This window comes from Antechinus flavipes, chromosome 3, assembly GCF_016432865.1.
Source record: "Antechinus flavipes isolate AdamAnt ecotype Samford, QLD, Australia chromosome 3, AdamAnt_v2, whole genome shotgun sequence".
Taxonomy (NCBI): Eukaryota; Metazoa; Chordata; class Mammalia; order Dasyuromorphia; family Dasyuridae; genus Antechinus; species Antechinus flavipes.
In genome coordinates this window covers 314371609-314386004 of record NC_067400.1, presented here as the reverse complement: position 1 = coordinate 314386004, position 14396 = coordinate 314371609, and the positions used below count along the sequence as shown (strand labels likewise).

At 35.7% G+C, this 14396-nt stretch overlaps 1 protein-coding gene and 1 long non-coding RNA gene across 3 annotated transcripts; one reads left to right on the top strand and one right to left on the bottom strand.

Moving 5' to 3' along the window:
- Positions 1-521: 521 nt before the first annotated feature.
- On the bottom strand, positions 522-2999 carry LOC127554110 (uncharacterized). 2 transcript variants are annotated; one of them, XR_007951899.1, is made up of 2 exons: positions 2904-2999; positions 522-759 (listed from the first exon to the last, which is right to left on the bottom strand). It is a non-coding gene; the product is annotated as an uncharacterized LOC127554110 (long non-coding RNA). The 2 variants fall into 2 exon arrangements; XR_007951898.1 differs by having other exon boundaries at positions 2869-2967.
- On the top strand, positions 3000-13674 carry LOC127554109 (cytochrome c oxidase copper chaperone). Its single transcript, XM_051985346.1, has 4 exons — positions 3000-3089; positions 3250-3393; positions 6835-6946; positions 13545-13674. Exons 2-3 carry the CDS (start codon positions 3278-3280, stop codon positions 6917-6919), a joined length of 201 nt encoding a protein of 66 aa, XP_051841306.1. The 5' UTR covers positions 3000-3089; positions 3250-3277; the 3' UTR covers positions 6920-6946; positions 13545-13674.
- Positions 13675-14396: the final 722 nt, after the last annotated feature.

Here is a 14396-nt window from a genome sequence, read left to right as displayed (position 1 = left end):
AGAGTTTTTGTTTATCTGGATTATATTTATAGACATTTACCATATTGGAAATAAAAACTATTTTTGAATTTGTAGACCCTCTAAAAAGGTTTCAGAGATCCCCAGGATTCTCTAGACCATACTCTGAGAACCACTGATTTACATGGTACAATGGATAGACTGCCATGCCAGAAGTCTGCAAGACCTCAATTAAAATTCAACCTTGGACATTTAATAGCTGTGTGATCCTGTCAAAATCATTTAATGATGTTTTCCTCAGTTTCCTCATCTGAGGAATGAGCTGGAAAAGGAAATGGCAAACTATTCCCAGAATCTTTGCCAAGAAAACCCCAAATGGAATCACAAAGAATCTGACACAGCTGAATAAAAAACTCTTAGAAATCGTTTCTTCACTCCTAATTTGCTTACTATCCCCTTTGATTTTTCTCTTCTCCAGCGTTTTGATGTGGTTGACGTAGAAATCAGAAGATGATAGGCACCAAAAGTTGGGGTTTGGTCACATGAATAATTCACAATGGACATTTTCTTTGGCAAAAGTTAGATTTATTTGGGGAAGGGGTTATGTTGTGCCAAAGTTCCCTTTTTAATGTCCTGATCCAGTTTCTCCAATTGTCCTATTTAGTTATTCTGCCTTACGTTATAACCTTTCCCTCTTAATGTTTTCACTTCTTTCTTGAGCAGTCAGGGAAGGCATGATCACCTTCTTTTTGGGGTTCTCTCCTCCTTGAGAAGTCAGGGAGGTCATGACCAGCTTATGTTCTAAAACAAAAGAAAGCGGGAGATGTTAGAATCCTAGTGTTAACTCAACTTGTAACAAGGTGATAACTCGAGGGAAATGTTAGAATCCTAATGTTAACTCAATGGAATTGATACAATGCTTATTGGTTCACTCCTTAAGAGCAAATCCTTACAAGGTGATAAGTCACTAATACTGATAGAAACAATGCTTGTGTTCACATCTTTAGAGAACTCATATAAGCAAGAAGGTCTCAGGGTCTTAGAATACTTTGGGAGGAAACCTATAATCCCACTCTCAGAGAAGGAGCATAAATAGAGCTTCAGTGAGCCAGTCAAGTTAGTTCAGCTGAAAAGATTGAGAGGGGAGCATCAAGTGAGTTCAGGAGAAGCCTGTTCTAGAGCGAGGTGCAACCAGTTCATTCCAACTTTCACCGCGGTGGCTGGCCTCCTGGCACTTCCCCCACTGAGACCAAGGCTAGTTTTAAAGGCTCTCCAGAAAGCTGCCCAGCCCCAAGCAAGGAGACGACAGATTCATTCCATCTTCCACCTTTGTGCTGGCTGGAGGCTGAAGGGAGCAGAGGCAAAGGACTAGCGGCAAGAGCTCTTGGAACCATGGAGAGAGAAGGCCTCCAGAAAACTAGCCAAGCCCCAAGTGAAGGAGATAAGATTTTGGAAGAGACAATAAAATCACTGGCTGCATTTGGAGTGATTATTACTTTTAACCGACACTAAGGCTGCCTCCAGAAAAGCTCCCCAAGAAACTTACTCCCAGAGAGAACCATTATATTTTAAAGAAAAATAACACCACAATAAAGATTTTATATCTTTAGGTTGTAGACATTCCTTCTTAATGTTTGACAAGATAAAGGTTTATCCATTTTAGATGTCATTAGAATGTCAGTAACCTCCTCCACCATTAGGTTATCCCCATCTAGGTGCCTCCCCCACTATGTCATTGTTCTTGTTATCCTATAAAAAAGCTTGCTGTCCCCATACTTGGGCTAGACTCTTTTAAGATGATAGTCTCGTCTAGCCCTGGGATCAACCATGGATCCATTGGTCCCAGTATTTCTCTCCATTTAATAAACTATTAAATTGGTCTCTAATCTCTTGTCTTGCTCAGTTTCTTCAGCATTATGTTTACAGACAAAATGAAGGGCTACAATAGACACCAGGAATGGTAAATATAAAATAGAATGGAGAGCATGTGAAAGACAAGTTCTTCAGTGGAATTCACAATTTCCTACTGGAAAGGGAGCACCCCAGAGGTTGGGGCATGCCCCCATCTGGCAGGCTAAATCCTGAAAGGGACTTAGTATCCCAAAAGTTAGTTAGCTGGTAAGGAGGAGAAACGGGGTTGAGAAGAGTAGTGGAGTTTGGGGAAAATACCACAGTGGTTTGGAGAGGGGAAAGACAAAAGAGACTAAGAACAGAGTGCAGTGGCTGACTTACCCAAAGGAAGGTAGCAGCCATGGGATAGCCCACAAATAGATTTTATAGGGAAAATTTAACCTCAGGAACATGACTGGGATTTCTGATAGGGCATGGCAAGGTGAAACTGCTCCAGACCTCTCCAAAGGGTGAATCTCGGGGATCTGATGTACCTTGCATTTGAGACTGGAAAACCTCCCCAGAAAGTGGAACCATGAAGCTGAACAGATCTCCATCAGAGCCTTCTCCTTGCCTGCCTCAGGGATCAGTTCTTCAGTTTTGGTCCAACACACCATTAAGGACCTCATCAGTTTTGCAAATATTATCTTGTTTGATTCACATAACAATCCTAGCAGGTCTATGTTATCCCCATTTTACAGTTAGGAAAGCCGAGGCTCTCACGGGATTTGCCCTGGGTCTGAGACAGGAGAACTTCCTCACTCCAGGACCAATAAGTGTCCCACCAAGTGTAATTCAGTGTTCTACTCTACCAAGTTGCCAAGGAAGGAGGGAGGGAGGATACTGAAATAGGAAGCACACATGAGGAGCTGCATCAGCTCACCCTAATTTCCTCCAAGTAAAAACATGGAGACTTATTGTTTTGCAAAATCATCTCAGTTGGAAAAACCCATTTTCTAGGTTCTTACTCACATCACCCGTGAGTGTACAACAAGGTTAGGAAAAGAAAAAAAAGCTAACTTGATAGTTTGGTGAAAGCTCTAATTTGCCCGTACCGTCCCGTCCTTCATCACTAAGTACACTTCCGGTTCTGCCGGCTTCCGTATGACGCAAGCGGGATCTTCTTTAGCTTGTCCTGTGGAATAGCTACTTCGGCGGAGTAGGCGGGACCTCCGGTTCCTCTTTTTCTCCCCAACTTCCGGAGGGGTGAGGAAAATAGTTCCCGAATTGAGTTCTTGGAGGTAAGATCCGGTTCTATTCCTATCGAGTGGGAGATTCACGAAAGGGGATCTTCCCAGCCTCTAGGTGCAGGGACTAAGGAAATCCCGTGGGCTGGGGAGAGGGAGGGAAGGTGAGCCGGGTTCCCTATAATAAATGACCCCTGTTGTTCCGGGTGCTTAGGAAGCCGTCCTCTGCAACTACTCTGGAGATGTCCACCCTGGCGGCCGCCAGCTGTGACTCCGACTCTTCCGGAAAGGTCGAGGAGAAGAAGCCGCTGAAACCGTGCTGCGCATGCCCGGAGACCAAGAAAGCCCGGGATGCTTGGTAAGTGGTGTCCGGCCTGCGCGGATTCTTAACCTTGAGTCTTGTGGCCAGGAACCTCCTCCCATAACCACGTTTTCCCCGTGCATAAAATAAAATAAATAGGATTACAAAGGAAACCGATTACCCTGAAAAATAATTACAAAAGCTTCCAAAATTCAGACTCTTTCCTTTCCCCCAAGTTAAGAATCTTCAATCTAGACCAACTTCCCCGTTTTCCAGGGAACCATTGAGAAGGGACTTCCCCTCAGCTACGAACTTTTCTTACTACCTACGAAGCACCAGACCACGTGATACAGGGGAAGGTTCAAAGGGTACCTGTCATGGTCTTGCCCTATCACCTTTGTAACATGGTCATTTCTCAAAGTCTTCATGTCTGCTTCTTTAGAATGAAGGAGTTTAATTTAAAAAAAAAAAAAAGCTTTCAGCTTTCTCAATTTTTAAGAACATTGAGTGGCTGATATCTTCATTTTATATATCTATTATACTTTAGGGCTAGCGAGAGAATGGACTGAACCTTTGATCTATTTCAGTTGGAACTATGGTGTCCAACTTAAATAAATCATTAAACTGTTCATAAAGATCCTCGAAGGCAGTATGTTGACTTAGAAACACATCAACAATCTTATGTTCTAAAGTATTTGTCTTGTCAAATGTTTCCTAGTTAAATATTGGGAGTGCTTGTACCTTTGTGGCTCAGTTTTGGATATCTTCAGTGTAGAGAATTCCCTTCCAATGCAAGTTAATACCACTGTAACTTTGAGTTTTGGAGAATTACCTAGAATTATGAGAGGTTAAAGTCTATTTGTGTAGGATCACAAGCCATCATTTGTCATAGACAGAACTTGAACTTGGGTCCTTCCTACCTTTTAGACAAGTTTTCTATCTGTCACATTAAATTATATCTCATTTTATGATGATTTAAAAAAATCATTTTTAAAAATGAACTTCTGTTCTTAAATTTTATTTTTAACATTCATTTAAAGTTTTTTCCCCCATATTCTGAGTTCTTTTCCTCCTAGTCCCTCCTCTATTTATTTAGAAAGATAAGCAATATTATGAGTTAGACATGTCATATCATGCAAAACACATTTCCACATTAGCCATGCTGCCAAAATAAAATAAATAAAATTATACCTTAATCTTGCACTCAGTTCTCTCAATGACTTAAGTTCATGGATTTGTGAATTTAGTTAACCTCTGTGCTTCAGTTTCCTTATTTCTAAAATGAGAATTGACTTAGACAATCTATGCAACAAGAGGCAGCTACATGGTGCAGTGGATACGGTACCAGCCCTTCAGCCCTGAAGTCTCAGGAAGATCTGAATTCAATTGTGGCCTAAGACACTTAACCTTTCCTGGCTGACACACAGCTAGGTCACAGAATTGTGACCCTGGGCAAGTCACTTGATCCCAATTGCCTCAGCAAAAAAAAATAAACAAATCTATGCAACAAATGCTAAATTCATGAATTTAGAATCCTCAATTCTAATTAATAACCAATCCTTACGTAACATGGTTTCTAGAACCATGGAAACTTCCAGTAACTCTTTCAAAAATGGGCATTTTAGCCCGGTACTTAAGATGTCTGGCTAGTGTAAATGCTGTAACTTTCTTGTTCTGATAACTACTTCCATTAGTTCAATCCATGACTAATATTCAGTTTTCTGGCAATCACATTACTCTTGAAATCAATTAAAACTAGACTTTTTTTTACATGGAATGCTGTAATACCAGCTCTCCTTTGTTTGATATTTGTACAGGTAATTTTTCTTTTAAGTATAAAAGGCTTCACATTTGTTCCTATAAAATGTATTTTTGCTATATTTGGTTCATTATTCCGACATGTCTAGAGTTTGATTCTTGCTGCTGTCATTTCTGTACTATTCACAAGCAAGCTAACAAAACAGACCAGCTTCATCATCTGTACAGTTTGTTTTAAAGATTTACCCACATTAATACTTGTCGTGGCACATTTTGTGTAGTTTTTTTCAAGATGTTGTCAATGTCTTTATGTCTTTTTTCCTCCCTCTCTGGTCTCATGTGACTATTTTGATCTTTGCCACTATTCTCATTTACTTAACCTTTGATCTTTTGTTTCTGTTTCCAGTCAGGAAGACCTAGCTTAACCTCCCCCCTTTCACATTTCCAGCTGTGTAACTATGGACAAGTCACTTCTCTGAGCTTTTCAGTTTCCTCATCTGTTAAATGGGGACAACACACATAGTGCCCATCTCATAAAGCTGTGAGGATCGTGTATGTAGAATGTTGTGCAAGCATTAAAAGTGCTATATGAAAGTCAATTATTCTTACTATTTTTATTTGCAATTAATATTACTGGTATTTAATTTCCACGGCCCCCTTTTTCATTATTTCCCTTCTCCCACCTGGCATGTCTGTTTATCTGTTCCCTTGGGTAATTTTTTTAATCATTTGTTTAGTGGTATGATACATGAGACTCTGTTAATATGTATCTTTTGACACTTTCAGAACAATATATGATTGCCTGTGTCATATGTACATATCTTGACATATCAGTTATATTGTTTTTAGAGGGTAAAGAGTTACTATTTTTACTTTTCTTTGAGCTCCAGTGTTGGGCAAGATACAAAATACACTTGGAATACATGAACTAAATATACTTTAATGTATATTTGTATCTCAGTGTTTTTGATTCTTTTCCATGGGGAAAAACAACGTACTGCTCAGTAGATAAGCAGGAATACATGTCTTTGTCAGTGGTTCGAAAACTGGACGATGAGGGTTATCTTGATGTCTTCTTACTTGCCACTTTCAAAACTTACAAAATTGGGGAAATTGTTTAGTTCTATTCCTATTCCATTGCCTGTCTTTAACTTTGGGAATAGAATTTTTCTTTCTCCTCTTACCCCTAAAAAAATGTGAAGCCAAAAAAACTTCAGAAATATTTTTCACTCATGGAAATATTAGAGAAACACACAAATAGCCTTATGACAAACTCTTGGCAAACTCAAGACATTAGGATAGTTTTTAAGTAAATTTACTATTGTTACAGTAGAATTTTATTTAAATAATTGCATTGCTAGAAAACTAAGTGTAAAGACCTGAAAAAATCTCTGAATTCTAACCTCTTTCTACTAACAAATTAAAAAATTGCTCTGGAGAAATGGGTATATAGTAAAAGACTATTGTGTTGCTACAGTTCTTGGGATATTTTTGTCTTTATTTTGCTGAATCCATTAGGAATTCTAGATCATGCAGACTTTGTTACACAGAATTTAAACATGTAGATTATCTGTATTATCTGTGACATCAAAATAATTGTAATTATAAGAGTCTCTGTAACAGCATTTCTCATAACAAGTTTTTATAGCTTGACTGACTCCCTTCTGTTAATGTCCGTATTTTTTACCTGAGAAGCTTAATGCCTCTTTTGCTGAATAATGACTAAATTGTGTTTTATAGCATCATTGAGAAAGGAGAAGAACACTGTGGACATCTAATTGAAGCTCACAAGGAGTGTATGAGAGCCCTGGGATTCAAAATATGAATGAAAGAAGAAATAAGTTGATGGATGGTGAGTACCAAGTGAAAGTAAATGTAGGTATTACTTTGAACAAAGTTTTTTTAAAAATCAACATTTTACCTCTTAGATAGTAGCTTATTTAAACTTTTGAGAGAAAGGAATGAGTGTAATTTTTCAACAAGTCAAATAAAACATTTTTTGAACAAAGAAAGTCTTAAATGTTAGCTAATTGCCAGCCAGATTTTTTTTTTTATTAACAAATGTTTGGAATGTAACAAGTTTCCTTTCAAAAAATAGAAAGCATAACTTCTCTATCTTGAAAGGATTGGGATGGGGAAAATAATAAAATCAGATTGACTAATTTTATTGAAACTTTTAGTTCATTTAGTTTCACACTTTAATTCATTTAGACAAAGACTGGTTAGTTATTATAGCTAAAAGAGGGAGAAGGGGGAAGCGATGTTATTCAGATTTATGGAAGTTGGTAGGTTAATGGTGAGATGTAGGATTACATTATGTCCAGAATGCGACTTGGCACTTAACAGATTCTGACTTAGAAGGAACAGAAGGGAAAAGCTTATTTTAACAACTCCCATTCTTGAATACTGTTGAGCTCATGAAAAACTGTGGAATAGGAACTAGATGATCCAGAAGTGCATTTGTTGGGTAAAAAATGGAATTAAATTGAGCTTCTACAACCTATTTGAGATCTCTGATATTTCAGACTTGTTCTTCTTTAAACTGAAACCTGAGCCTTAGTGGAGTATTTTGAATCATTTAAAATTAGAATCAAATATCTTAGACTCAGAGATAAGAAGTCACTCTAAGGTCACATAGGTAGTGGCAAAGATAAGGCTAGAACTTAATTTTTTTTTTTAAGGTTAATTTTTTCTTTTCTATTTTTCTTTTTATTGAACTTAATGCAAAATAAAAAAAATAGAAAAAGAAAGGCAGAAGCAGAAAATAAAACAAAACAAAACATTGTCATGTGCCCAGCAGAACATTACAGAGTATTCAAAATACATAAAAATAAATTTTCATTTCAAGAAAGCATGTATAATAATAGATTATATTCATGGAGTGTCCGTTTTTTCTTTGCTTCCTTGTAGGTTATTCTTTTGTTCTCTGCTGTGTGCTTTTTACTTTACTTTTTTCCCTCTTTCATCCCTTCCACCTCCCCAAGATGCCTACAGTTAAGCAAGCACACATATATTTATACACTCATACATTCTCTCTCTCACAATCTATCCCCTACATACATAATACACATATATCTATACACACATATACATACACCTACATGTATACATGCCCACATATGCTCAGGCAGATACATACATATTTCCATATGTAAACATACAGCTAAGACAATATTAATATGGCTGACATAATGTAAATTTTCTCTTGCATATCTTTAAATTTGACTTTATTTAAGATCAATGTTAACTATCCTACTTAATAAATTCTACTTCTGGTCCTTATTGTAGTGTTTGTGTATATCCCTTATTTTCTGTCTTTGCTAACTCTCCTATTTTAATTATGTTCTTTAACTTGCCTTGCTGTTAACTTCCCCTAACCAATACATCCCTCCTTTATCTTCTCCCCCTCCTTTCCTTCCCTCTTTAAACCATTCTCATTAATCATACACCTTGTTCCACTCCTGTTAATCTAAACACCCTTCTGCACCCCACCTTATCCTATGTCACCTTTTCCTGCCCTTTATTCTTTTCCCATTAATCTATATTCCTTGTCCCACTATAATTATTCTATACATCCTTCTATATTTCAGCTTATTTTATTCCCTCCCCCCTTATTTCTTTCTAAATTTTGGAGAGTGATATATCCCTCATAATATATGTAGTGTTACCTAATTAATCCGTTCCTGATGTGTATAGATTTTCAAAAAAACCCAAACTTTTTTCCCCCTTTTCCTCTCCTTTAATGCTTCTATGTCATTTCTTTCTCTGCATCTCATTTGTTTGTATAACATGATTATTATTTTTACAATTTTACTTTTTAGACTCAGATCATATTGAACTCTGTCCCCGTCTTTCTTTTCAGCTACCTAATAATTGAAGTCAGTCTTAAACATATGGTATACATTTCCATATAAAAAGCCTAAACTTTGTTCATGTTGAGTACCTTGAAATTAACCTTGGATAGTGACTCTTCTGTGTTAAATTTTCTATTAAGTTCAGAGTTAATTGAGACAAAGTTGTGAAAATTTGCAAGTTCATTGAAAGTCTTTTTTTTTTTTTTTCATTCAATATTATGGATAATTTTACTGGATATGATATTTTTGGCCACAAGACTAGTTCTTTTGATTGTATATGTTATTCCAGGACATGCAGTCTTATTGTGTCTGTTGAAAAATTCTGTACAAATCTAATTGTACTACCCCCAGCATATTTGAATTGTTTTGTTTTGTTTTGTTTTGTTTCTCACAGAATTTTCTTTTTGATCTGGGGTTTAAAAAATTTGGCAGTAATATTCCTTTGTTTTCCACAAAGGATCTCTTTGAGGTGGTGATTGGATTTTGTTTTTCCCTATTTATACTCTCTCCTCATGATTTGTCACTTCAGAACAATTTTCTTTGATCATTTCTTGCATTATTGTGTCAAGATTCTTTATTTGATCACAGCTTTCAGGTAAAATCCATTTGTTGTAGCCTGGAGGTGGTTGCACTTCACACTGGTTAAACCCTAGTCTTCTCAGGTTGTCTGGCAAGACCCTGTTCTGCCCCAAGTTTGCATCCTGAAGTGCGAATTTGATCTATCTGTGGAGGCAATGTGGAGAGCTTGAAATTTTCTGATCTGCTTTGTTACCTTCCCAGAATACTCCCCCTAATTTTTTTATTCCAGTGTTCTTTCCACAAAACTATACTACTAATTTAAATATCTGAGTGACTAAATGATAATAAAGTCACAAATCTGGATACCCACGTTTATATATGCCCCTGTTTTCTATCTTCCAAGGGGTTCTAGGATTGTTCCTGCCCCCCTGGACTGTAAAGAGGAAGGGCAAGGAAATGGAACTTGAGCACTAAGCTGGAGAAAAGATATCTAAGCCTTAGTCTAACCTACTATTAATTAGCCTTTTGATCTTAGGTAAGTTACTTCCAACAGACCTATTTCCTCCTCTATAAATTGAAGAGTTTGACCTAGATTATTTATTAGTTTTTTTTTCCAGTTTTAAAATTCATTATATGACAGATATAATCAAAATTAGTGCAAATATAAATTAAATTATTTTCAACAAACTTAGGCTTACATTACTTAAATCATAATGAGTCCTTTTATTTATCAAGTTCCTCTCTAATTAGTTTGGTGATCCCAAATTTTTGAATAGTTTGGTTTAAGTAAGTCTATCCTAAAGACTCAAAGTCCTCTAGTCTTTAACCTTCAAGAGCTAAAATTTTCTTGCTTACTAAATTTGGATCTTACTTAATCTAGTCTTCTGACATTAGAAGCCGCTTCCCTCCTCTACTTATTAGTAATTTAGCATGAATTATATTGCTGACTACAGCAGGTCTCTGCTGTATATGTAGTGTCCACTGATGAGCAAAAGTAATTTGTCTCATTCCCCAAATCATGATAATAATCCTAGTTACATCATGAATTTTAGACCATTCCAAGAAATTGGTATAGTTTCATATTGTGAGGGTAGGATGGTTTAGTGGAAAATGTGTACTAGATTTTCAGTGATTGGTCTTAGATTTAATTCTTGGCTCTATTCCTTCCTCTCTGAATGACTTTGGACAAATCATTTCAGTTCCTACATCTGTAAAATGAAGGTCTTCAACCAGATAACATCTGACCCTCTTCTAGTACAAAATCTATGATCCTATAATCTTTATGAAATAGGAATAGGTATTTTTAAAAATTCTCCTGTATGCCTTGGAGCATGAGAAACTTTAAACTTGTTCAAGGTCACAGAAGTGAATTCAAGTGAATTCAGCTAAAGCTATAATCCAGATTTTTGAACTCTTCAAATTAGATGCTTTTTTTTTTTATGCTACCTTATTATTGAGGGAAGTTTTTATTGCTAGAATGCTTATATGTAGGCTTTGTGTTATAAACCTTAAAACTCTTAATTATAAAGCTCCATTGCTAAAAAGGGTGGATAAATGTGAACTAGCTTTCTAAATGAGATTACATTTAGTATAGAACTCACTGTACTACTCTGAGGATAAATCTAATTAGCTAGCTCTTAAACTATTAATTTTTCTCCCTTTTGGAGTTTGTGAAGTAGCTTAAAATTAAGGTTTTCACATTTAGATTTTATAGGGAGGTAATTAGGTAGGTGAGTGAGTGGATAGATAGATTAGAATCCATAAATGCTGATTGATGGCATAGAATATCCTTGGAATAAAGGGAGGTGGAATAAATTTTGGAGCAAAATAAAAGAATTAGATTTAATTTTCATAATGGAAAATTTCTGTATGCAACTTCCACATGATTGTTTTATTCAGTATTTTAGGGAGGACTATCACTAGCATTAGTATTTCTTCACAGAATCCTTAATTCTATGAAATATCAAGGTTTTATTTGGGATTTAGCTGGGATTCATAGCTCAGACTTTGATTTCACATGCATAAAGATTAAACTTCCACCCATACAACCATTAAAAGTTTGGTGGGATCTCCAGGAGCCAACTATCTTATATATATAGTATTTGAATATCCATGTTTATATTTGAAATATATATTTGAATATAATATTTGAAAAATAGTCTAAGAAAGCACTTTTAGTAAGGCTGATACACTTATTTAATATAGCTGGAGTTTCTTTATGTAAAGAAGTTAAGAAGCTAAGTTCTATATGTTTGGGACAAAAAGACCAACCAATTTGAGTACAACAGAGATCTCATAGAAAGCAGAATTATTTATTAGAATCTCGAGAAGCGGACCCCATCCTGGTCTGTGAGCAAAATTTCACAGCAGGATAGGGCCAGAGCTTTCAAAATGCTTACAGCTTTTATACATTTCAGACAAAGAACTTCAAAAATCCCACCCTCTATATGTTGTGATTGGTCATATAAGTCTACTGTTCTCCTAGTTGGTCAGTGGAATGTAGTAGACAAGGTGATATACAGCTTCTTTGGCCACTCCCTTCGTTGGACAGTGAAATGTAGTCCAGGCCTTATCTAAACTCATGTGATGCTGGAGAAGCCGAAAGTGAGGCCTATAAGGCTTGACCTACTTTAGAATCTATAAGTTATTCACCTTTTCCCACACATATATTAGGAAAAATACAGAGCATAGTAAATTCAAACATTTTCAATTTGTCAGTGAACAACAGTGTGATTCCAAGGAAGCAGATCCAGTTTTGGAAAATTATGGAATTTTCAATCTATAAGGGACCATAGTGAGATCTAGTCTAAGCTCTATATTTTTATAGTTTAAGAAACTTAAGGTTGAGAGAAATGCAGTGGTAGTAAGCAATCTCCCTATTGAATGGGAGAATTCTAAGGAAAATGTGAGTTGATAGCCATTAATTAACCCTATAAATCCTAGAGCCCTAGAGTTTTCAGTTGGAGAAGGGAGGTATTGAGATGCTTATTTAATTAAATCAAGCATTAAGAATGGGTGGAATGTGCCAATATGCAGATAAGGGAAAATTGCAAATTAAGAAAAAGTTAGCCAGAGAAGGGAGTATATGGAAACATTATTTTTGCTATGTATACATCCAAAAAGTCTTTATTGCTCCCTGCTATGAGCAGAACACTCTGCTAGGTACAGTTGGGGGACACAAAGATGAATAGGTTCCTCTCTAGCAACTTAATATCCATAAATAAATATTGAGAGAATATCACCTCCTGCCATGGCTCATTTTGTGATGATTTGTTAAAGAATTACTAGAAAATGAAAATATTAAAATATAAACATAAACAATAAAATAAGTAATAATAAAATATTTTTTCAAAAATGACTAAATCTCTTAGAAGATGACCTGAGAAAAAGTGTTAATTTTCTAGTTAGAGCTGAATTGAAAGGCATTTTTTCTTGAAATCTGACACTTGAGGAGCCAGAACAGCCTGATGTGTTTATACTTTTCAGTCTTTTGTGTTTTTAAGCATTAGTAGGAGAGGAAGCCTATTATTTTTACTATTCTCTATTGCTATTATCTGTACCAATACTCTTTTTTTTGTTATTTCAAAATGGTCTTAGTAGCTGTAATTTCTAGTTTACATTAGGTACTAATTGAAGAACTTTCCACAGGAAGTTAGTGATGAGCTGAGCTGACCTTGCAGCTTTCAACTTCACCTATCTTTGCCAAACACTCTTGCACAAACAAAATGCCCTGCAGGCTCCTCTCTGTTCTTTGTAGTTTTAAAATAACAAAATATTTTTTTCTTTTATGAGAAGATGTTTTTAAGAAAACAGATACATAACCTAGTTCAAAGGCTTTCTGAGATTGTTATTTGATATAATCTTATTTTGTTTTGAAAATTTTACATCAGTGTGTATTTTAAAGTTAAGTGAAACTAGTACCATTAAAATTTTTATCTTTAATATAATTTTATTTATATTAGGGGAGCTGTTGAAGTTTCTCAGGGAAGACATTACAAGTATTTTTAATTGATGTCAGAGTAAACAGTATGTTTTTTTGAAGTCTAATTCTCTAAAATATCTTTTTTTTCCCCTTAGGTTGTCTATCGTTGGAAGAATAGTTCCTAAGGAATGAATATAAGATTAAATTATTTGGGGGCTTTGAAGAATAAAATTCTATATCTGTGAATATTTATAATTTCTTTAAAAAATAAAATCTATATATGCACTTGGTGAAATGTTTATTTGGGTATATATTGTACCTTTTTTTCTTAAAAGTATTCATGTCACATGCTGCTTTTTGGGGAGGTAGAGGAAGACATCTGGAAATTTTTAGTAAGGGACTATACTTTTCAGAAGATGGTCTAAAACTTCTTAGGAAGTGGACCCTTCCACAGATTATGACTTATCACTCTCCTGCAGACCTCCTAATTTTACTAACTTTTCTGCTAGCATTTCTAAGTGATGTTTCCTTATGTGGCATGGAAGTAATCGTGGAATTTCAAAAACCGTGGTAGGAGATAGTTTGCTCCTGGAGATTCCAACAAACTTTTAATGGTTGTATGGGTGGGAGTTGAATCTTTATGTATATAGAGTCAAAGTCTGAGTTATGAATCCCAGCTCTAGAGTATTGGTGTTGTAACCTCGGGCAAGGCCCTTGATCTTTCCATGCCTTCATTCTGTAAAATGAAAGGGGTGAGGATCTTTTATCACTAGAGGATTTGCCACTGAATTTTTTTGGGTTTTTTGGCCACAACATCTGTGAAAACCTTTACCTAAAAGGCTTATTTATGAACATTTTTGGTAAAAAGAGTACTTACTAAGGAAATAACACATCAACTATTGGAGTAGTTAATAAAGGCAAAAACTAAACAAGATTTCAGTCTTGGATTTTTGCCACTGCTGGTGTCTTTTACCTATCTACATTGGAAGAGCTGTGGATTTGGGAAA

Coding starts and splice junctions, on each gene's coding strand:
- LOC127554109 (XM_051985346.1), top strand. CDS start 3,278: ATGTCCACCCTGGCGGCCGCCAGCTGTGACTCCGACTCTTCCGGAAAG. Junction 3,394..6,834: donor AAGAAAGCCCGGGATGCTTG/GTAAGTGGTGTC, acceptor TGTGTTTTATAG/CATCATTGAGAAAGGAGAAG.